Here is a 25,060-nt window from a genome sequence, read left to right on the forward strand (position 1 = left end):
TCGGTGGAGGGGACAAGATACAAGTAAATACCTCAATCACTTCTTTGTATCGGTCTCTGTGTAAGATGGGACTGATATTAGCATTTCACTAAATGCTAACGTAAAGCTGAAGCAGGATCTTCAACCTGAAATGTTAGGATCACAATCAGGTTTAATATCACTGACAGACAGTATGTTATGAAATTGGTTGTGTGTCAGAATGTTGTTCGCTTCAATTGTTTGTATGATTTGTGTTTTTTTTCTTTCTCTTGTGCATTAGGTGTCGGTTTTTAGTTTGTTTTAATTTGTATTCTTTTTTTAAAAATTGGGTCTTGCTTTATGGCTGCTTGTTAGCAAACCAATCTCAAAATTGTACAATTTATACATTCTTTGATAATAAATGCACCTGATTGACTTGAAATTTGTTGCTCCGTGTCAGCAGTATGTGACAATACATAAATTATTTATTTACTCTAATTGATCATTCTTATTTAGAAGTTAAATTGGTACAGAAAAAGAGAAATAAAGTAGAAAGGTTGTGTTCATGAGTTCAATGTGCATTCAGAAATCTGATGGCAGAGGAGAAGAAGCTATTCCTGAATTGTTGAGTGTGTGCCTTCAGGCTCCTGTTTCCCCTTGTTACTGGTGTCACGAGCAGTTATGCTGTAAGGAAGGTGAGGATACATCAAAGTTGCAGGATCTTCATGTTGGAAACCTGCTAGACTGGCACAAAGTCCATCCTGTCCTTTAAATGAGGCAAGAGAGGACATTGGGCAAGCTGTATTTTCCAATGCTCAAGATATAATAAAATATGGTACGTACATAGAGTATGATATTGGCATGATACCAGGGTACAGATTGCTGTAATTGCAATGACAGAATGATTTGTTGGCTTTAGAAAATCATTTGAAAATAGTTGCAAGTGCTAAAGTTGTGCATCTGTTGGGGTGTAAGTTCATCAATTGCAGTCAACACAAACCTGCAAAGGGATGTTATCCTCAACAATACTAACTCATTGTTCTTTTGAGAAAGCCAATCGGGTGGATTGATGGTGATACCTGATGCACAGATTCTGACTGATTGTTGCCTGTGCTATCCAAGGGGAAAATAGCACAATAAAAATGTAAGTGAATGAAAGGATGCTTCAGCTGGTGTTCTGCAAGTCTCAGGAACTCGCTGGTCCTTTACTTCATGCCGTTAATATGAAAAATGCAGCTAACAGGTTTTCTGATACCAACAACATTCTTTGTTTTGAAGAATAAAGGCCTGCAGGAAAACACTGTGGAAAGTTTAGATGGGAACACAAGCAGCAAACAGAAATATTCCTGGAGAAATCCGATAAAATCAGCACAGAGATATTCATACAAGATGAAGGCAACATGGAATAACTGAAGCACAGCAAGAAATGTGGAGGGACAGAGGATCTTGAATGCATTTAATCTTGCAGTCTGCAGTCTTGCAGCTCCAAGAGAACAGAACCCATGGGAGAAAGGGAAGGGGGAGGAGCACCAGAAGGTAATAGGCAGGTAAAGAGGTAAGATCAGAGACAGAAATAGGAATGGGTAAATGGTGAAAGGGAAGTAATTATGGAAGTTAAAGTGTGGATCCAATGGAGGATAAAGTGGGATAGAGGGTAAACAATCTCAGCAAGGTAGGTCTCTGAAGAGAAGTCTTTAAAGATCATAACTTCCCTTTGCACAGCAGGGGACTGGAGACATTTGGCATTACAAGAATGCTAATGAAAGAATCTAGGGTAATAGTTACTGTACTTTACTATTGGCCTTTTTTATATTGATTATTAATACCAGTATTATTGTTGTGTGATTAGAGATTCATCATGCAAATACTGAGTTTCAACAAACACAATGATACCAATTTGTCAATATCTGCAACCACTGATCAATTTCTGTATAGAAATGACATTTCTGTGTTCAAACTTCAGAACTGTGTGTGGTGCCAGGGGCCAGGCTGTTCTCCTTGTGCATAAGTAAATGAAAACTGATTGAGGAGTTAATTGGTGATGAGAAAGCCACTATCCAGGCTAAGCAGATAAGTAAGTGAAAGACTACCGAGATTCACTGGTATTCAGAGACATTCACGAGTCTTGAAATCATATTGTGGTGAAGCACAGCTGTAAATGCTCTGCTACTTCAATATTCAATTCAATTGAATATTGAGGGACTTGACCTTGTTTTACAACACCTGAATGTTTTTCCAGTGCAGAGAAAGTCAGTGTGGAGTCTTTGCTGATGATTTGGGAATCCCCTGTGCTCTAGTTTCTTCCCTCATGCCAATGAACTGCAAGTATAGGAAATGGATATTGTAAATTCCCATCATTCCATGCTGATGGGAAACAAGCACAGGGGAACTCTTAGGAAACTATGAAAAATAAAAAGTTGCAGGGTTACAATGAAATAAGCAAGAGAAAGATAACGTAGAACACTGAAGGCTAGCATTAACACAATGGGAGGAATGGCCTATGTCATTCCCTGAAGGTGCAGTCGGTTTAGGAACAATTTCTTGCCTTCTGCCATACGAGTTTTAAATGGACCTTGAATCCATGAACACTACCTCACTACTTTTTAAATATATATTGTTCCTGTTTTTGCACTCTTTGATCATTTAATTATGTATATACATACTACTGGAATTGACTGATTCTTTTATTTTTTTTTCTTTCTATATTGTCCTGTACTGCTGCTGCTAAGTTGAAAAATTTCACGACACATGCTGGAGATAATAAACTAGATTGTGATTCTGACATGACATGTACAGAATGAAATTTTTCAGTGTTCATGTTGGAACTATGAGTCACTCCACCAAAGAAAAGATGCAATGGTAAAACTGAATGTGCAGAATCCACATACGAGGAAGCACTCTCTTGCTTGGATTTTAGACTTACCTGTAACAAATTATGACAGTGTAATTGTAAGGATCCAGCCACATATGCAGACAACCTGCTGCATCAAACTGCACATGCTAACAACAGGAATTCTGCAGATGCTGGAAGTTCAAGCAACACACATCAAAGTTGCTGGTGAACGCAACAGACCAGGCAGCATCTATAGGAAGAGGTACAGTCGACGTTTCAGGCCGAGACCCTTCGTCAGAACTAACTGAAGGAAGAGTGAGTAAGAGATTTGAAAGTGGGAGGGGGAGGGGGAGATCCAAAATGATAGGAGAAGACAGGAGGGGGAGGGATGGAGCCAAGAGCTGGACAGGTGATTGGCAAAAGGGATATGAGAAGATCATGGGACAGGAGGTCTGGGGAGAAAGACGGGGGGGGGGGTACCCAAAGGATGGGCAAGGGGTATATTCAGAGGGACAGAGGAAGAAAAAGGAGAGTGAGAGAAAGAATGTGTGTATAAAAATAAATAACGGCTGGGGTACGAGGGGGAGGTGGGGCATTAGCAGAAGTTAGAGAAGTCGATGTTCATGCCATCAGGTTGGAGGCTACCCAGACGGAATATAAGGTGTTGTTCCTCCAACCTGAGTGTGGCTTCATCTTTACAGTAGAGGAGGCCGTGGATAGACATGTCAGAATGGGAATGGGATGTGGAATTAAAATGTGTGGCCACTGGGAGATCCTGCTTTCTCTGGCGGACAGAGGGTAGGTGTTCAGCGAAACAGTCTCCCAGTCTGCATCGGGTCTCGCCAATATATAGAAGGCCACATCGGGAGCACCGGACGCAGTATATCACCCCAGCCGACTCATAGGTGAAGTGTCGCCTCACCTGGAAGGACTGTCTGGGGCCCTGAATCAACGACTGCATTGGCGCTGCTTCCTGCATGCATGCTGAGCTCGTTGACTTTATTAACTTTGCCTCCAACTTTCAACCTGCCCTCAAGTTTACCTGGTCCATTTCCGACACCTCCCTCCCCTTTCTATATCTTTCTGTCTCTGTCTCTGGAGAAAGCTTATCCACTGATGTCTACTATAAGCCTACTGACTCTCACAGCTATCTGGACTATTCCTCTTCTCACCCTGTTTCTTGCAAAAATGCCATCCCCTTCTCGCAATTCCTCCGTCTCCACCGCATCTGCTCTCAGGATGAGGCTTTTCATTCAAGGACGAGGGAGATGTCCTCCTTTTTTAAAGAAAGGGGCTTCCCTTCCTGCACTATCAACTCTGCTCTCAAACGCATCTCCCCCATTTCACGTACATCTACTCTCATTCCATCCTCCCGCCACCCCACTAGGAATAGGGTTCCCCTGGTCCTCACCTACCACCCCACCAGCCTCCGGGTCCAACATATTATTCTCCGTAACTTCCGCCATCTACAACGGGATCCCACCACTAAGAACATCTTTCCCTCCCCCCCCTCTGCTTTCCGAGGGATTGCTCCCTACGCGACTCCCTTGTCCATTCGTCCCCCCCATCCCTCCCCACTGATCTCCCTCCTGGCACTTATCCTTGTAAGCGGAACAAGTGCTACACATGCCCTTACACTTCCTCCCTTACCACCATTCAGGGCCCCAGACAGTCCTTCCAGGTGAGGCGACACTTCACCTGTGAGTCGACTGGGGTGATATACTGCGTCCGGTGCTCCCGATGTGGCCTTCTATATATTGGCGAGACCCGACACAGACTGGGAGACCGCTTTGCTGAACACCTACCCTCTGTCCGCCAGAGAAAGCAGGGTCTCCCAGTGGCCACACATTTTAATTCCACATCCCATTCTGACATGTCTATCCACGGCCTCCTCTACTGTAACGATGAAGCCACACTCAGGTTGGAGGAACAACACCTTATATTCCAAAAATAACAGGGTTGTTATCATGGGTGACTTTAACTTCCCTAATATTGATTGGCACCTGATTAGTTCCAAGGGCTTAGATGCGGCAGAATTTGTTAAGTGTGTCCAGGATGGATTCCTGTCACAGTATGTAGACAGGCCGACCAGGGGGAATGCCATACTCGATCTAGTACTAGTTAATGAACCGGGTCAGGTGACAGATCTCTCAGTGGGTGAGCATCTGGGGGACAGTGACCACCGCTCCCTGGCCTTTATAATTTCATGGAAAAGGATAGAATCAAAGAGGACAGGAAAGTTTTTAATTGGGGAAAGGCAAATTATGAGGCGAGAAGGCTAGAACTTGCGGGTGTGAATTGGGATGATGTTTTTGCAGGGAAATGTACTATGGACATGTGGTCGATGTTTAGAGATCTCTTGTAAGGGATAAATTTGTCCCGGTGAGGAAGATAAAGAATGGTAGGGTGAAGGAACCATGGGTGACAAGTGAGGTGGAAAATCTAGTCAGGAGGAAGAAGGCAGCATACATGAGGTTTAGGAAGCAAGGATCAGATGGGTCTATTGAGGAATACAGGGAAGCAAGAAAGGAGCTTAAGAAGGGGCTGAGAAGAGCAAGAAGGGGGCATGAGAAGGCCTTGGCGAGTAGGGTAAAGGAAAACCCCAAGGCATTCTTCAATTATGTGAAGAAAAAAGGATGACAGGAGTGAAGGTAGGACCGATTAGAGATAAAGGTGGAAAGATGTGCCTGGAGGCTGTGGAAGTGAGCGAGGTCCTCAATAAATACTTCTCTTCGGTATTCACCAATGAGAGGGAACTTGATGATGGTGAGGACAATATGAGTGAGGTTGATGTTCTGGAGCATGCTGATATTAAGGGAGATGTGGTGTTGGAGTTGTTAAAATACATTAGGACAGATAAGTCCCCGGGGCCTGACAGATATTCCCCAGGCTGCTCCACGAGGCGAGAGAAGAGATTGCTGAGCCTCTGGCTAGGATCTTTATGCCCTCGTTGTCCACAGGAATGGTACTGGAGGATTGGAGGGAGGCGAATGTTGTTCCCTTGTTCAAAAAAGTTAGTAGGGATAGTCTGGGTAATTATAGACCAGTGAGCCTTACGTCTGTGGTGGGAAAGCTGTAGGAAAAGATTCTTAGAGATAGGATCTATAGGCATTTAGAGAATCATTGTCTGATCAGGGACAGTCAGCATGGCTTTGTGAAGGGCAGATCGTGTCTAACAAGCCTGATAGAGTTCTTTGAGGAGGTGACCAGGCATATAGATGAGGGTAGTGCAGTGGATGTGATCTATGTGGATTTTAGTAAGGCATTTGACAAGGTTCCATACGGTAGGCTTCTTCAGAAAGTTAGAAGGCATGGGATCCAGGGAAGTTTGGCCAGGTGGATTCAGAATTGGCTTGCCTGCCGAAGGCAGAGGGTTGTGGTGGAGTGAGTACGTTCAGATTGGAGGATTGTGACTAGTGGTGTCCCACAAGGATCTGTTCTGGGACCTCTACTGTTCGTGATTTTTATTAACGACCTGGATGTAGGGGGTAGAAGGGTGGATTGGCAAGTTTGCAGACGACACAAAGTTTGGTGGTGTTGTAGATAGTGTAGAGGATTATCAAAGATTGCAGAGAGACATTGATAGGATGCAGAAGTGGGCTGAGAAGTGACAGATGGAGTCCAACCCGGAGAAGTGTGAGGTGGTACACTTTGGAAGGACAAACTCCAAGGCAGAGTACAAAGTAAATGGCAGGATACTTGGTAGTGTGGAGGAGCAGAGGGATCTCGGGGTACATGTCCACAGATCCCTGAAAGTTGCCTCACAGGTGGATAGGGTAGTTAAGAAAGCTTATGGGGTGTTAGCTTTCATAAGTCGAGGGATAGAGTTTAAGAGTCGCGATGTAATGATGCAGCTCTATAAAGCTCTGGTTAGGCCACACTTGGAGTATTGTGTCCAGTTCTGGTTACCTCACTATAGGAAGGATGTGGAAGCGTTGGAAAGGGTACAGAGGAGATTTACCAGGATGCTGCCTGGTTTAGAAAGTATGCATTATGATCAGAGATTAAGGGAGCTAGGGTTTTACTCTTTGGAGAGAAGGAGGATGAGAGGAGACATGATAGAGGTGTACAAGATAATAAGAGGAATAGATAGAGTGGATAGCAGGCACCTCATCACCGGGGCACCACTGCTCAATACAAGAGGACATGGCTTTAAGGTAAGGGGTGGGAAGTTCAAGGAGGATATTAGAGGAAGGTTTTTTACTCAGAGAGTGGTTGGTGCGTGGAATGCACTGCCTGAGTCAGTGGTGGAGGCAGATACACTAGTGAAGTTTAAGAGACTACTAGACAGGTGTATGGAGGAATCTAAGGTGGGGGCTTATATGGGAGGCAGGGTTTGAGGGTCAGCACAACATTGTGGGCCGAAGGGCCTGTACTGTGCTGTACTATCTGTTATATTCTGTCTGGATAGCCTCCAACCTGATGGCATGAACATCGACTTCTCTAACTTCCGCTAATGCCCCACCTCCCCCTCGTACCCCATCTGTTATTTATTTTTATACACATTCTTTCTCTCACTCTCCTTTTTCTCCCTCTGTCCCTTGCCCATCCTCTGGGTTCCCCCCTCCCCTTTGTCTTTCTCCGCAGACCTCCTGTCCCATGATCCTCTCATATCCCCTTTGCCTATCACCTGTCCAGCTCTTGGCTCCATCCCTCCCCCTCCTGTCTTCTCCTATCATTTTGGATCTCCCCCTCCCCCTCCCACTTTCAAATCTCTTACTAACTCTTCCTTCAGTTAGGCCTGATGAAGGGTCTCGGCCTGAAACGTCGACTGTACCTCTTCCTAGAGATGCTGCCTGGCCTGCTGCGTTCACCAGCAACTTTGAAACTGTACATGCTGGGCAGTTTGCTTCAGAGGGATGTATGGGGCAGAGTCCATTACGGGTACTGATAACTCAGGATATCACAGAATTTCCCCTCACCCCTTACACCTCTGTGTGAATGAGAACAGTGACATACCTGTGCAGTACACAGTGTGATTACTAGGTGTTGGCTTCAGCAGATACACAAAGTAGCCAATGCAATTTTTGATCTTAATGTCCAGACAAGCGTTGCTGTTTTGACTCGTGCCCTGTCCACTCACAACAGATTCAGGATTTGTGTTTCCATTCTCGGTGAAGCAAACCCTTCTCATCACCTCCCCCTCTGCCACAGCGGGATGGGAACCTGGAATAAGGTTAATACAAGTTTAATTATTATTCAACCATCCATGAATACAGCCAAAAAAAACAATGTTACTCCAGGGCCAAAGTGAAAGAAAACAGTGCCAACAGAAATACACAGCACAAGGCACATATAACATATATATCAGATAGCAGTTAAACATACAATCACTCAATAATATAATATAGCCCAATTCCCCGAGCCCATGAATGTGTTGGCAAGAGCAAGCCCGCAGCAATATGCAGTCGAACCCAATCCAGCTCATCTTCCACTGAGTGGCCACTAGAGGGCAGCACCGATGCCAACATGGCTGCAACGTCACACCGTCTCCGGCACTGACTCCAATGTCTCTCTCCTGGACGGCTGCAAACAGGCGACACCACAGCATGATGCCCGGTCCTCACTACAGTTGATCCCACCAATAAACCAGTGAACCAGACATCCAGCATTCCATATTACCAATGTCCAACAGGGCCTTGCGATCATAGGAGAAACAAGTAAAACTCTATCACATTCTGTCAGACTGCACAACACCTTTGCAAACCAACTCTAACAGCAACACGGACCCCGACAAGTCTAGTTCCTCCACCAAGGAGCAACACGCTGATGGAGTAGACCTGCAGTACTTGAAGAAATTCTTAATGTCCAGCTTGTGAATGAAAGAAAAGATGTTTTAAAAAAGACAGATTTTATTGGCTCTGCATCTGTGTGTGCTGCCATCTTACCAGATGGCAAACATAGTAAATTGTGCCCAGCCCCATCTGAAATGTGAATGTGGACCATTTTAATGCAGTGTTTCAGATTCACCCATGATCTGCTCTGGCCTCTGTCAATAGCAAACTGTTACCACCCCACCCTGCAATCCAAACTCGCTGCTACAGATCCAGGTCTCTGAGACAAGCCCCTGCTGGTGAGAGCCTGTGGGCCCAGGGCCTGGACTAGAAACTCCAGCATCACCCCTGATGCACAAGAGACAGCTGGTGAAGATGCACCACCAGGCCAAATGATCACATTTCAAACAAAACATTGTTTCACAGAGAGATGCTCACACGTTCAACACTTATTGCAGTTAACCATAATACCAAAATAAACATGATTAGTTCACTGTCTAAAGCTGGCTCCAGCTGCTAAGGGCTTGTGGTTCTTCAGGTGCTAAGGCCTTGTAGTTCTCCAGGTGTACCCTGGCGGTCAGGGAAGTTTTGGAAGATGCAGCAAGACAAGGGTTAAGGTAGTGTTCAGGCAAAGGTAGTTTATGCAACGTGCAGAAAATGCTGGAGAAACTCAGCAGCCCAGGCAGCATCTATGGAAAAGTGTAAGTGATTCAGGCCGAGAATTTTCATCAGGACTGGGGAAATGAAAGATGAGAAGACAGGACAGTAAGGTGGGGGAAGGGAGGAAGAAGTACAAGGTGGTAGGTGATCGGTAAAACCGGGAGAGGGGGAGGGTTGAAGTAAGGAGCTGGGAAGTTGATTGCTTAAAGAGATAAAGGGCTGGAGAAAGGGGAATCTGACAGGAGAGGGCAGAAGCCCATTGAAGAAAGGGAAGGGGGAGGAGCACCAGAAGGTAATGGGCAGGTAAGGAGTTGAGATGAGAGAGGAAAACAGCAATGGGTGAATGGTGAAAGAGGGAGCAATTAAGGAAGTTAAAGTGTAGAGCCAATGGAGGATAAAGTGGGTTAGAGCAAGATGAGTCTCTGAAGAGAAGTCTTTGAAGAGCGTAGCTTCACTTGGCACAGCAGGGGACTGGAGCCATTTGTCATTACAAGAATGCAAATGAAGGATTCTAGGGTAACAGTTACTGTATATTAATTCTGAGTATCATGGGTCTTTTATGGGTGGGCACGTGGCCAAGTCGTTAAGGCATTCGACTAGCAATCTGAAGGTCGTGAGTTCGAGCCCCAGCCCAGGCAGCGTGTTGTGTCCTTGAGCAAGGCACTTAATCACACATTGCTGTGCGATGACACTGGTGCCAAGCTGTATGGGTCCTAATGCCTTTCCCTTGGACAAGATCAGTGTCGTGGAGAGGAGAGACTTGCAGCATGGGCAACTGCCGGTCTTCCATACAACCTTACCCAGTCCTGCACCCTGGAGAGCGAAGACTTTCCAGGTGCAGATCCATGGTCTCGCAAGACTAACAGACGCCTTTTTTTTTAATGTATTGGTTATATTGATGATTAGTATCAGTATTATTGTTGTGCGATTCGAGATTCATCATGCAAATAGGGGTTTGATCAAACACAATGTTACCAATTGGTCAATATCTGTAACCACTAGTCAATTTCCATACAGAAATGGTATTTCTGTGTTCGAACTTCAGAACAGTGGTGTGCATAAGTAAATGAAGTGTGATTGAGGAGTAAACAGCGACAAAGCCACTACCCAGGCTAACCAGATAAGAAACTCAAAGACTATCGAGATTCACTGATACTCAGAGACATTCACTGGTCTTGAAACCATATTGTGGTGAAGGACAACAATAAAGTTCCGGTACTACTCAATATTGAGGGACTTAAACTTCTTTACAACCTCTCAATGATTCTCCAGTGCAGATTTGAAATGTGAGGGACCTCCACTTATCACAAAGTAAAGAAATAAATTTTTATTCTATTTTTACTTACAACATACCCTGACCATACTTACTGCAAATATTATAAATATATGTGTTTCTGTACTTGAGAAAACATTTTACATCTAATCTTAAAATTCAAACAATTCAAATATAAATTTAACAAAAACAAATTGGAACACAAAGATTAAGAAAGCACAAATTAAAGACAGATAATCAGCAATGAAAAGCTGAATTTACACGATTTGAAATAGAAACAGCATCACTTTCAGTAACTCTATTAGTTCATGATCTCTGGGTGCCCTGAGACAGGCCGGGCTGTTTGGGAACTGCTCCTCAACGGCAAGCAATGGAGATACAAAATCTTTCCTGGGTGTGATCTGGAGCGATGTTAAAGCTCAAAGGTCAAAGTACATTTAATAGCAAAATATGCATACTATAGACAACTGTGAGATTTGTCTCCCTACAGCCAATCCCAAATAATAGAAAAAACTATAGAACCAGTTTTTTTAAAAAATATAGTCAACCATCCGATGTTACAAACAATAAAAGTAAGAAGATGGCTTTCTGAACTGAAGTTTACAAAAGTGAATCCACAGCTGAATCAGGAACCCAGTTGTTCCAGTCCGTAGCCTCAGTGTGGTCAGCAGGCAGACCCACAACACCACTGCCAGAGAAGAACAAGAAGATGGCACTCCACTGTCAGACTCCATGAGGATTCAAAACTAGTGTATGGTTTGTGTGACTGTGGGATGCATCTTTCAGAGACGTGGAGATCAGTGTCCTTGCTTAGGGTCTTGTGCAGAGACCTGGGTCATCACTCTGACCCTCCTCTCAGGAAAACTAAGCCCTACTGTTGTGAACTCCGAGCTTACCTTCCAACCAGCCTTGTCTCTTCCTGCAGCAACAACCCTGTGGAACTGCTGTCTCGGGGAGTTTCCATCTGCCAGAACTGAAATAACAATTGGAGAATGGATTCCCAAATTGAGGCAGAGTATTCACTTTGAGAATTGAACCCTATCCTCACCCTGTCTGCTTTCAACCTTCCCCCATGCCATCTAATTTTCTTTTTTAATTCTCCATCCCTATTTTCCATTTCTCCCTCCAGGTCACTCACTCACTGTGCAGAATGTGTCAGCTCTCTTAGCCCTACAGTTGCCCGCTGCCCCATTGTGACGACCGACAATCTGGTCTTCCAGCAATTCCCCTTCCCAGACCCTTCAATCTCCCTTCATGCTGGGTTTGAAGTCATTATTCCCTCATTACCTGCTGAATCTGTACCATCCTTGCTCAAGACTTTTGTCGGACATACATTCTCCACTCGTGCTGGGAGAATTCATTCTCCTCCAGGACTGATCCAAGATGCTGTAGTTTACACACGGATCACCCAGTGCGGAATCTGTAACTGAGGGACAGGGTGGCAATGATTAGTTTTTTAGGGTCACCTGATATCACACAACATCTTATTCACACAGCCCACTTCCACCATCCCCACAGGACAAGCAACAGTCTTGTTCTCCAATCAGTGATCAATCCCACAAATGAATGGTGGAAACTTTGCCTCATTCCACAACTTGGCTCCATTGCACTTGGTCCATCACACCCACAAACTCACACCAGTGATAAACTGATGGGGAACAGAAAGAGCAGCCCCAGCCATTCACCCTGGGTGTACTGGAGAACGTTAGTCAACTGCACTCAGAGTTGTGGTAATGCAGGAAGCCCCATCATCAATTTCTGCTGAAATGGTCACCTGCATTCTGCACTCTGATGCTGATCAAAGTCCTGAGGGTCATGTCACCACTTCCCATCACCATTCCCCAGTGTTATCCTCATTCCCAGCTACACTCTCGCCCAGCACTCTCTCCCCTGTAACAAGTGCCATCCACACTCTTCCTCTCACCCATCAGCCCACCTCTGTTCCCTGCAACACTCCTGCAACCTCTCCTCAATCCTGTCCATTGCTCTGCTACTCTTCGCTGTCTCTCCTCCATTCAGTACCACCATTACAATGTCTCTCTGCTATTCTCAGATTTTATGATTATGAGGACCCGCAGTTCCCCTTTTATTGTCATTTAGTAATGCATGCATTAAGAAATAATAAAAATGTTTCTCCAGAATGATATCACGAAAACATTTTATTTATTTATGTTTCCATTTTTATTTTTTTGATACAGTGTGGACAGGCCCTTCCAGCCCTTCGTTCTGCATCAGCCAGAATCTCTCAATTTAACCCGATCCCAACTGTGGGACAATTTACAATGACCAATCGGTACATCTTTGGACCGTGGGAGGAATCTGGAGCACCCAAGGAAACCCATGCTGTCACAGGGAGAATGTACAAACTCCTTGCAGGCAACATAAGACCATAAGATACAGGAGCAGAATCAGGCCATTCAGCCCATCAAGTCTGCTCTGCCGTTGCATCCCGGAGCCCCTCTCACCATATCCTTTGACGCCCTGACCAATCAGGAAACTATCAACTTCTGCAGTCTGTGGCACAGCATTCTTCAGATCCACCATTGTCTGGCTAAAAAAAATCCTCCTTACTTCTGTTCTCAATTTTGAACTGTGTCCTCTAGACCTGGATGCATCCACGGAGGAAACATCCTCTCCACATCCACCCCATCTAGTCCTTTCAACACTCGGCAGGTTTTATTGAGATTCGCCTGCAGTCTTCTAAATTCCAGTGACAACAGGCCCAAAGCTGCCAAATGCTCCTCGTATGTTAACCCCTTCATTCCTGGAATCATTCTGGTGAACCTTGCTCAACCTGGGTTAAAGGTACTGTAAAGTGTTGTGCTATCCATTGTTAGCGGGCTGTTAATCGCACATGATTGTCATTATCACCACCTCCCTTTCACCTCAGCACTTAGACCTCCCATTTCTTCCCTTCCCCTTGGGAAGGCTAATGAACCAATTTTAAACCCGGTCATCCCTCAGTGAATGATATTTGCCACCTTCTGTTAGTAACCACATTTCACCTGGTGCTTTTTTAAAAAATATGTAGATTAATTAGCCACCATATACTGCTCTGGTATATGGTCGAGTGACGTGCATGTGGGGAGAGCAAACTGTAATCTACGCAGCATTGATGAGAATGGGTCAGCACATTCTTAATGGACCGAAAGGCTGGTGTCCCTGCAACAATCGTCTCTAACTCACCAACGTTCAAATGCACCAGGACAATCTACTGCCCCATGAATAAGAGTTTTAAAAAAAACAATCCTGAAACACTAAAATAAAACAGAGATAAACACTGCCAGTGATGTCACCATAGCCCCTGTCTCAGTGGATGTGATCAGTGGTAGGGGAGTCTAGAACAGACGGCACAGCCTCAGAATAGCCATTTGGCAAACGGTACCATAGCATTAAGGCCAGGACCAACAGGCTCCGGGACAGCTTTTTACACCATGCCATCAGCACATTGATCTGATTGTATATCTGACCGTACATTGATCTGACTATACATACATGTATACACAACAATTAGGTATACAATCCTCACAAAAGGCTGGAGGAACTAAGCAGGCCAGGCAACGTCTATGGAAACAAAGTACAGTTGATGTTTTCCCCATCCCCTTTTCCCTCTCTCCTTGCCTGCCCATCACCTACCTCTGATGCTCCTCCTCTTTTCATTCTTCCATGGCCTTCCGTTCTCTCCTGTTAGACTCCCACTTCTTCAGCCCTGTAACCCTTTCATCTATCAATTTCCCAGCTCTTTCCTTCATCACTCCCCTTCTGGTTTCACCTATGACCTTGTGTTTATCTCTCTCCCCTCCACCCACTTTTTAAATCTACTCATCTATTTTTCTCCAGTCCTGTTAAAGGGTGTCAGCCTGAAATGTCGACTGTACTCTTTTCCATAGATGCTGTCTGGCCCACTGAGTTCCTCCAGCATTTTGTGTGTGGTCCTTGGACTTCTGGCATCTGCAGATTTTCTCTTGTTTGAAATACGCAGTGCTAGTGTTGGGCAATATCCTCCCACATTTCCCTTCTTTATAGCTTGTACAATGCGCTGAAGATGCAACATAAAGGTGTTTAGTCCATTGGATGTAAGAAAAAAAATAACTACAAATACAATATGTCCATTTAGAATGGAGATGAGGAGGAATTTCTTTAGCCAGAGATGCAATTCATTGGCACAGTAGGGTGTGGAGGCCAAGTCATTGGGTATATTTAAGGCAGAGGTTGATAGATTATGGACCTGAAGGCTGGAGATTGGAGCTGAGAGGGAAATGGATCAGCCATGTTGAAATCGCAGAGCAGACTCGATGGGCCAAATGGCCTATTTGTTCTCCTATATCTTACAGTCTTATGGTGTCCACAAAACTCAAAGAACAGCCTCTGTTTCAGCTCCCATTCTGTGTGTTGACTCTGACAATCATCTTCCACACCAGAAAAAAAGACCTGCATTCAGGTTTTGTATTTCAATGTGGAAAGCCCTGCAGGGAATAGCCACCCTCTCCTAGTTTAGCTGTTAGTGTACACAGATATCAGGATAAATTCCCAGCCTCTTAATAGTCATTCTTCATTGATGTTTTCTGCTGGAGTGTTTGGTGTGCTTTACTGTGTTCAATAAAACTGCTGTGACTCAGCTTCATTTAAATTTTCACAAAGTTTCAATACCTGAAGCTTTCAGACAAACTGAAAAAGGAAAGAGACAGTACATTGTTTAGGGGAATGTCCTCAGCATTGTTGCTGAGCAGAGGGATCTGGGGATCTTGGTTCGTACCTCCTTGAAACTGGCTACACAGGTCGATAATGTGGTTGAGGTGGCTTATGGAATACCTGTTTTTATTGGTCAAGGCACTGAGTTCAGACACAGGATCTTGTTTCATTCTGGAGGTCAGGGAAAATTAAGTGAGCTGATCACTGATGGCCAATTGGAAAATTCAGACCACTCTGGCTGTTGAAAGATTTGGATGGCCCAGTAATTCACTGTTTCACACAGACACACAGATGTACAGAGCCGATATGAAGAGAGACATACCTGTACAATACACACTGTATAAACCAGGTGTCGGCTTCAACTCGTACACAAAGTAAGCTGTGCAGTTTTTGATCCTGATGTCCATTTTCTTGGTGCAAGTCTCTCTCTGCGGGTTGTCTTTAACCCAGTTGAAACAGATAGTGCGGGTCACTTCGCCATCTCCCACATCAGGATGGGAACCTGGAATGAGGTTTATAAACACCGTAAAATGAACCCACTCCCACATCGGGATGGGGACCTGGAATAAGGTTTACAATCACGATAAAATGAATCTGCTCCCATGGTACAGTCGGGAATGATATCAGTACCTGCCAAAGCACAGTGGTTCACAACCCAAGGACCGTTCCATTCTCAGTCAAAAGTTCACGTTCCACTCCCCTCAATCCATGTACCCTGAGGTCACTTCATGCTGGTAATGTCCTCGGACAGGGGCTCCCAACCTGAGGGCCATAGACCCCCCTCAGGCAGCTGTGTAGGTCAGGTCACTGGATGTATTTAAGGTGGAGCTTGCAAGATTCTTGATTAGCCATGGCATCAGATGTTACGGGGAGAAGGCCGGGGAGTGGGGCAGAGGAGGGGAAAATGGATCAGCCATGATTGAATAGTGGAGTGAACTCCATGAGCCAAATGGCTTAATTCTGCTCCTATGGTCTTAATGAGAGGGATCCGTGGCATAGAAAAAGGCTGTGAAATCCTGTCCATAAGATCACAGGATATCGGAATGGAATTGGGCAATGGAGGGCTTTCATTGCTGGCCTAAACACCATCGTCGTGAAGGGCAAAAGAGAATTTTTAATGAAAGAAGAACTTTGACTGAAGTGATGCTATATTCAATCTGTAAGAGGGTCAAGAAGGTTGATCCACAACACTCCTGCAAAGCCGCCCCTCCTCTGGACTCCATAAAGATCCACAACTGGAGTGGAGACTGAGTAACTGTGAGGAAACCCCTCCGTGAACTCTACTGATTACCCTACTGCAGCCAACTAAAGCCCTGACTCCAACCAACATAGCCCTCCAGGTCATAAGAGACAGAGATTTTCAACCTTACCCTACTCAATAATAACTGTGGTAAATTCTTGTAAACCTACCTTTTAACCAGCCTGGACTCCATGTAGAGCAGTGAAAGAATGGAACCGTAGTCTCGGGGATCTTCACATTTCCATGACTGAAACAATGATCAGACAGTCAGTCCCAGACCAGGAACTGTGGTCTATTATATCCACACACTGCCCAGCTCTGGTCAGATCACAGGAAACTCCATTTGTCCTCTGTCTCTTCCAAATTCCTGTGCAAATAACCATTTCCTCAAAGATGAGTGAGGGAGTTTCCTCTTCCCTGCCCCCCCCAAAAGAAGTGACATTCCTCGCTTCTCTGCCCGACTCATTCTATCACATTTTACCCTCATCATATACAGTCTAAATGCAGAAGGAAACCATTCAGCCCATCAAGTTCAGACTGTACCCTTGGAAAGTGATCCTTTCAGTACCATTCACCACCTCCTCTAACCAAAAAATACCTACAAAACACAACTGACTCATTTACATTTTTTATTATAATGCGCTGTGTCATATGACCATGGCCGATCAAGGTCATTCCACAATTGCTCTTCACAAACTTTTCTGCAGAAGTGATTTGCCATTCCCTTCTACTGGGCAGTATCTTTACAAGATGGTGACCCCAGCCATATCCATACTCTTCAGAGATTGCCTGCTGGCATCAGTGGTCACAAAAACAGGACCTGGGATATGCACCAACTGCTATATAACCATCCACTATCTGCTCCACTAGCTTCATGTGTCCCAGATCAGTGGTGGGGGCGGTGGGGGGGACGTGGTGAGGTCTAAGCAGGTGGGACACCTTGGCCAAGGGTGACCTGCAGGCTAGCGGAGGGAAGGACCTCCTTACACCTCCTTGGGTACATCTACCCTGCCAACTGATACATTTGCTTTGGCTAGGGAATCTAGAGGGCAATTTATATTGCTACCTCACAATATAGTATATAGAAACAGCCAGGAAGAAGATGGAGAATTCACTGGCACCATCCCATTTGGATGAGACTGGGAACCCAGGGGATGCAAGTAGCAGCAGAAGCTGCTGAGCCTCACGAACCTCACCTGCTAAATCTGTACCATCCTTCCGTAAGGTCTCCATCATCCATCCACTGACCACTGCACCGAGTTTCAGAGCAATTCGAGCTCCTCCAGGGCTGATCCAGGATGGTGTGATTCACACACGGATCACCAGTGATGGAGGCTGCAACTGAGGGACAGAACGATGACCTGTTTTTATGTAGTATTCACTGATCATTCAGCCTTTGCTGTCCCCCACACAACTCCATTACTACAAGTCTTTGTGATGTTGGAGGAAAGAGGAGAACCAGGAAGAAACTATGTGGCCATGCAGGGAACGTGTTTCTGGGGGCAATTCGGGAAGGCACAGTATATATACATCCTAAAGATGAAGAGATATTCTAAAGGGACAATAAGGCAACCGTGGCTGACAAGGGAAGTTAAAGACAGCATTAAAGCAAAAGAGAGGGCATATAATAGAGCAAACATTAGTTGAAAGGTCAAGGATTGGGAAAATTTCAAAAATCAACAGAAGTCAACTGAAAAAAATGAGAGCAAAGATGAAATATGAAGGTAAGCTTGACTATAACATCAAAGAGCAAACCAAGAGAGTTTGTCAGATATATAAAGAGAAAAGAGAAGGAAGAATGGATATTGGACCACTGGAAAACAACACCAGAGAGGTAATAATGCAGCACAAAGAAATGATGGATGAATTCTATGAGTATTTTGCATCAGAACTTTAAGAGTGTCAGGGGAGGGAAGAGAGTTGCCATTACTATGGAAAAGGTGCTTGGGAAGCTGAAAAGGTTTGCAGGTAGATCAGTCACCTGGACCAGATGGCTAAACTATAGGGTTCTGAACGAGGCAAGTGAGAGATTGTGGAGGAATTACGATTGATTTTTCAAGAATCACTAGATTCTGGAACGTTTCTGGAGCAATGGAAAGTTGCAGATGTCTATCTGCTCATTAAGAAGGGAAGGAGTCAAAACAAAGGAAATCAAAGGCCAGTTAGCCTGACTTCAGTGGTTGGGAAGATGTTGGATGCATGTGATAAAGTAGGCCAAAGTCAGCATGGTTTCTGTCAGGGGAAACCTTGCCAGGTAAATTTGATGGACTTCTTTGAGGAAACAGTAGGCAGGATAGACAAAGGAGAGTCAGTGGATGTTGTTTACTTGTTTTATCTGAGGTTTTTGACAAGCTGCCATACATGAAGCTGCTTAACAAGATAAGGGCCCATGGCATTACAGGAAAGATACTAATGTGGATAGAATATTGGCTGACTTGAAGCAGGCAAAATAAATGGAATAAACAGCGCCTTTTTGACTGGCTGCTGATGACTAGTGGTGTTCAACAAGGGTCAGTTTTGGGACCATTTCTTTTTACATTATATGGCCATGATTTGGATGATGGAACTGATGGCGTTGTGGCTAAGTTTTCAGAAAGTCATGTGGAGGACAGGTAATGCTGAGAAAGCAGAGAGTGTGTAGGAGGACTTACACACATTGGGGGAATGGGCAAAGAAGTGGCAGATAGAATAATGTAGGGAAGTGTATGCTCATTCACTTTGGTAGAAAAAATAAAGGCATAGTCAATTTTATGAGCAGGGAGAAAATTTAAAAAAAATATGAGAGGTGCAAATGGACTTGTGAGTCCTTGTGCAGGATTCTCTAACCGTTACCTTGCATGCTGAGTCGGTGGTAAGGAAGGCAAATGAACTGTTACCATTCTTTTTCGAGAGGGCTAGAATATATGAACAAGGATGTGATATGGAGGCTTGGCCAACCTTGGAAGATTGTGAGCTGTCTTGGGCACCTTATTTAAGAAAGGATATGCTGGTGTGGGAGACGATCCAGAGGAAGTTCCCAAGATTTATTCTGGGAATGAATGGGTTAAAGTATTAGGAGCATTTGATGTCTCTGGGTTTTTCTAGCTGGAGTTTAGAAAAATGAGCTAGGATCACTAACTCATTAATTCAAATATTTAATTAGCTAATCATGTAGCAGCAGCTCAATACATAAAAGCAGAGTCAAGAGGCTCAGTTGTTGTTCAGACCAAACATCAGAGTAGCAAGAAATGCGATCAAAGTGACTTTGATCATGGAATTATTGGTGCCAGAGGGGATAGTTTTAGACTCTCAGAAACAGCTGAGATTTAACACACATCAGTCTCTAGGGTTTACAGAGAATCATGCAAAAACAAAAACAGAAAATGTTCAGTGAGGAGCAGTTCTGTCGGTGAAAGTGCCTTGGTGATGAAAGTGGCCACAGAATGGTCAGACAGGTTCAAGCTGACAAGCAGGAGACAGTAACTCATATAACTACATGTCACAACAGCAGTGTGCAGAAAAGCATCTCTCAACACGTCGAACCTTGAAGTGTGTGGACTACAGCAGCAGAAGGCCACACTGGGTTCTACTCCCATCTCCACTTTATTAGATACACTCTGTACCCAATAAAGTGGATGCTGGGTGTATAAAGTGACACTGATTGCAAGAACAACACATGCATAATGCTCGAGGAGCTCAGCAGGTCAGGCAGCATCAATAGAAATGAATACACAGTCAACTATTAAAACTGAAACTCCTCTTCAGGGCTGGAAAGGAAGATGCCAGAATAGAAAAGGTGGGGCTGGGGGTGGGGAGGGAAGTTAGGACTAGCTAGAAGATGATAAGTCAAGCCATGTGGGTGGAAAAGGGAATGGGCTGGAGAAGAAGGAACGTGATAGGAAAGGAGAGGGGATCATGGGAGAAAGTGAAGGACAGTGAGGCAGCAGGGGGTGGTGATCGACAGTGATGAAAGGAGGTAACAGGCCAGATTAGGGAATAAAAGAAAAGGAAAAGGCGGAGGGAAATAAAATACTTGAAGGAGAAATCAATGTTCATGCATCAGGTTGAAGGAGACCTGGGCAGGGATGCCCCTAGACTAATGGCAAGAACCTGTCTGAATCTCACCAATCAAGCTCCAGCTTTTATACAGGATATCCTGCACAGAAAGTGGATCTTCAGCTCACAGAGTGAACACTGATCATCAAACACCAACTTACCCCAGTCCAGCACTATTCAACTTTTATCATCCAGATGTACCCAACACCTCCCCTCAGGATCTACCCCACCACCACACAAAGAACCATTTACAGTGGCCAGTTAACCAATCAAACCTGCATTCCTGATAAAGAGTCCTGAACTGAAACATCGACTCTTTATTCCTGTCCACAGATGTTGCCTCACTCTGAACCAAACGTGAACATCTCTGGCATGAGAGGGAAACAAGAGAACCTTTGAGTCCACATGGTCACAGGGAGACCGTGCAAACTCCATGAAGGTCAGGTTTAAACTGAGTCACTGGAACAGCCCTTGGTCCTTCCTCAAGCCTTGCCCAGGAGCACAGGCACCTCCCTTCCTGGGGCTTCTCCCTCAGCCAGCGGGTCTGCTGCAGTCACAGATGTGGCTCCAGTCGCACCTCTCCCCACCATGACAATCGCCTCTGTGACATCACCCAGCTCAGCCTGTGATGTCACCCAGCTGAGCCTCTGTGACGTCACCCAGCTCAGCCCCTGTGACGTCACTCAGCTCAGCCCCTGTGACATCACCCAGCTCCGCCCCCGCGACGTCACCCAGCTCAGCCTCCGCGACGTCACCCAGTTCAGCCTCCGCGACGTCACCCAGCTCCGCCTCCGCGACGTCACCCAGCTCTGCCTCTGCGTCAGTCCACCTCTCATTCACATCTTCAGCTACCTCCCGCTCTGTCCTCTGTCCTTCACAAACTCTGCTGGCTGTACCTGAAATTGTCCCAAGGCTCCTTCACCAAACATCCATGTGTTCACTAATCTGGTTAAATAATGTACAACCCAACTTTGCTTTCACATCCCAACATCGCCTCACCACTTCCTCCCAGTGTAATCACCTCCAGCCTCTTAACACTCCCTCTAGTTCAAGCCTCTTGGAGTGTAATCACTGCATTGCCTTTCTTTCTTTCTAAATCTTTTTATTGTTGTATTATGCAGGAAAGATAACATGAATACATTGAAGTAACAACACTTACAATGTCTCAAAAAAAACATTATCTTAAAGATTGAAAAAAAATTTGTGATAACAAAAAAAACCTACTAAGCAGAAAAGTGAGGAAAAAAAAGAACCCATTAGGTGTGCAAACCCCAGAGTCATGCATCATACAAAAAGCTTCTAAAAATAAACATCAAACCGCCGGGAAGAAAATATACTAAAAAAGTTTACAATTAGATCGTGAAAAATTATATCAATTAACTCGAATGATAACAATGAGCAAATGAGCCCCATCTTTTCTCAAAATCAAATAAAGGTTCAAAGGTTCGACTTCTAATTTTCTCCAAACTAAGACATAGCATCACTTGAGAGAACCATTGTGATAAAGTGGGAGCTGATGTATCCTTCCACTTCAACAAAATGGCCCTCCTAGCTATCAATGTGACAAATGCAATAATATGTTGGTCAGACACAGAAATACCATGAATATTTTGAGGAATTATTCCAAAAAGCACAGTTAATTTATTAGGTTGTAAATTAATTTTACGTGCTTTAGAAATTGTTGAAAAACAGACTTTCAGAACTGTTCCAATATAGAACAAGACTAAAAAAAATGTCAGTGTAGCTTTCTCAGTTTTACATCTATCACAATGACTATCAACATTAGAAAAGATTTTAGAAAGTCTCTCCTTTGTCAAATGATAACAATGTACAGTTTTAAATTGAATCAATGAATGGCTAGCACAAATTGAAGAAGAGTTAACCAACTTCAAAATCCGCACCCAATCCTCAATCAGAAAAGTCAAATTGTTCCTTTTCCCAATCCTGTTTAAGCTTAGGCAAAGGACGCTTATCCCATTAATAAATTATAAATTCTTCCAATAGAACGCTTAATCAAAGGATTCATACTCTTAATAGTATCTAACAGGTCTGCCTCCAATACGCAAGGAAAATTTCTTAAATATTTTTGTAAAAAATGTCTAACTTGAAGGTATTGCAGAAAGTGTGAGTATGACAGAGCATATTTATCAATTAATTGTTCAAAAGACATCAATCTACCTTCTTTAAATAAATCCAAAGAAGAATTAATACCTTTATTTTTTCAAAGTAATAAAAAATTGGATCACTCAAAGAAGGCTTACGGAAGTAATTTTGGTAAATTAAATTACAAAGTTTAAATTTTTTAAGATTAAAAAAATTGCAGAACTGGAGCCAAATTTGTAAAGAATACTTAATCACAGGATATAGCTTTAAATTAATAACTTTAACTAATTGCATAGGTAAAGGAGCTCCCAATAACAAGGTTAAATAAAACTGTTTTACAACTTTCAGTTCCAGGTCTACCCAAATTGGCCGATCACTCTTATCAACCCAGTATAACCAAAAAGACATATCACACATTAACAGCCCAATAATACATTCTTAGATTAGGCAAAGCAAGACCTCCATCCTTTTTCAATTTTTGTAAGTGACATTTACTAATTCTTGGTCTTTTATTATTCCAAATACAAGATAGAATAATAGAATCAATCTAATCAAAAAACTTCCTAGTCAAAAAAACAGGAATATTCTGAATATAAAAATTTTGGTAAAATCATCATTTTAACTATATGAAGACGACCAGCAAGTGAAAATGTAAGTGGACTCCATCAACTAAATAAATACTTCATAGAGTCTACTAAGGGAACAACACTGCATTGCCAGCCATGCTTTCTCCTGTCTTCGCCTGAAATTCTCTGCTGAAAGATCTCTGCCTCCCCATCTCCCTCCATTCCCTAATATTGGTTTATCGAACTGGGTGTCTGGATGTTTCTGATCACCAACTTTAATGCTGTATGTTCCAGTGTCAAACTGACTTCATAATGTTCCCCATGTCCTGCAGTACTTTTCCCCATTAAACACAGGCTGTCTCTGCTCAGCTACAGAAACAATAAATAACATCTACTTCCTCTTACTGTACACAGCACGCAGTTTGTCCCTACAACACATTACTCACCCAGAGAACCCAGGATTCGTAGCAAAATGTTCAGTTCAGCCGGTAACATTCTGGAAATGAAAGATTGGAATTAACTCAGTGAGAAACAACACACTGAGGCTGAGGACAAAGTGTAAGTACTAATGGGAACTGAGGATCAAAAGGGATATCGATCTATAGTGGGATAGATACCTCCCTCCCTCACTGGGACCCCACAGACAGAGACGGGAGCTCCCTCATTGAGACCCTAGACAGAGCTGAGGAATTGCTTCCTGAAACCCTCACAGACGGATGAGACAGAGGAGATCCATCAGCTTTAATTTATTTACACTCTCTTCCCCCACCCCCACACACTGTCCCTGTGCAACACACACATATGCGAATGGAGCACAAGACAAAATTCAAGTTCTATAGCATGTGTGAGGATGTATACTCACGTGTGACTCCCGATGAGGTGTCGATGTGTGACTGGAGGGAGATGGGACCACCTACAACCTCCTCACTCTCTGCTATGAGCGGTGTCAGGCTCAGCGACAGGCCGACTACTTTCTGCGTCGGCTTCTCGAAGCAATGAAGTCTGAGCTGGGCAGTGCAACAGTGGATGTATGTTTGGGAAAATTATGCAAAGCAAACAAGCATCATCTGTCCTGAGCCTTTGCAATGAAGAGGCTATTGTTCCCAGTCAATGAACTTCCTCTTACAACCATGGGTTCATTGATGGGTCAGTATTGAGCAGAGGAACAGGAATGGACACAGGTGCTGGAGATGAAATAGTCACAGGATAACAGTTGTTAGGTCTATAATGGGTCAGAATCGTGGAGTGGAAGCTATATATCATCTGTAATGGGCAGCACACATTAGTGGGAGTAGACACAGGATAAACCCCCAGTCAGGTTGGCAATGGATTATTACCAGGGTGTGGACCTTGTTCAGGGCCTGTAACTGAGAAGGGATTTAGAAATAATTTTATGAAAGATGCAAAGACTTTTATACAAAAGTAAGTGTGCAATCACACTGGTCCACCACAGAGCATTTATCTCAGACTGCAGGAAGAGGCAGCAGTAGTTAGGAAGGCAAATATCAGGTTGATATTTATTGTCTGGGGGGGGGGGGTTTGTTGATCAAAGAGTGATGGAGCACTACAGCATAGGAACAGGAACTTCAGCACATGTCAGCCTGTTCTTCTCTCTCGTTCCAGCTACCTGCACCCAGACCATACGTCTCTCATCCATGATCTCTCATCTCATCCATTTATCCAAACTTTACCGAAATATTACAATTAAATTTGCCTCTACCACTTCTGTTGGCAGCTCATTCCTCTCACACCACCCCGAGTGAAGTCCCCACTCAGATTCTTCTTAAATATTTCATCTTTCCCGCTAAACACACCGGTAAATAATTTCCTAATGTATTCAAACTTTCTTTGTAATTCAGATCCTCGTAAATTTTCTCTCAGATCTGTCAATGTAATTGATCGCTTTCCTTTCTGCACACATTACTT

General features: G+C 44.0%; 2 protein-coding genes across 3 annotated transcripts in view; one reads left to right on the forward strand and one right to left on the reverse strand.

Moving 5' to 3' along the window:
• Positions 1-24,111, reverse strand: part of LOC134341537 (cell surface glycoprotein 1-like) — a 97,984-nt gene extending 73,873 nt beyond the window's left edge. Inside the window, exons 1-8 of the mRNA XM_063039404.1 lie at positions 23,997-24,111; positions 23,581-23,630; positions 17,627-17,771; positions 16,601-16,677; positions 15,513-15,692; positions 11,786-11,924; positions 11,395-11,471; positions 7,751-7,957 (exon numbers count right to left, since the gene is read on the reverse strand). Coding sequence (XP_062895474.1) covers positions 7,751-7,957; positions 11,395-11,471; positions 11,786-11,924; positions 15,513-15,692; positions 16,601-16,677; positions 17,627-17,771; positions 23,581-23,629 — 874 coding nt within the window. The 5' untranslated portion in view covers position 23,630; positions 23,997-24,111. The remainder of the gene's footprint in view (positions 1-7,750; positions 7,958-11,394; positions 11,472-11,785; positions 11,925-15,512; positions 15,693-16,600; positions 16,678-17,626; positions 17,772-23,580; positions 23,631-23,996) is intronic.
• LOC134341616 (zinc finger protein 239-like) overlaps positions 1-25,060 on the forward strand; it is a 618,489-nt gene that overhangs the window by 398,146 nt on the left and 195,283 nt on the right. The gene's annotated exons all lie outside the window — the stretch shown is intronic.

Source organism: Mobula hypostoma, unplaced genomic scaffold, assembly GCF_963921235.1.
Source record: "Mobula hypostoma unplaced genomic scaffold, sMobHyp1.1 scaffold_36, whole genome shotgun sequence".
NCBI lineage: Eukaryota > Metazoa > Chordata > Chondrichthyes > Myliobatiformes > Myliobatidae > Mobula > Mobula hypostoma.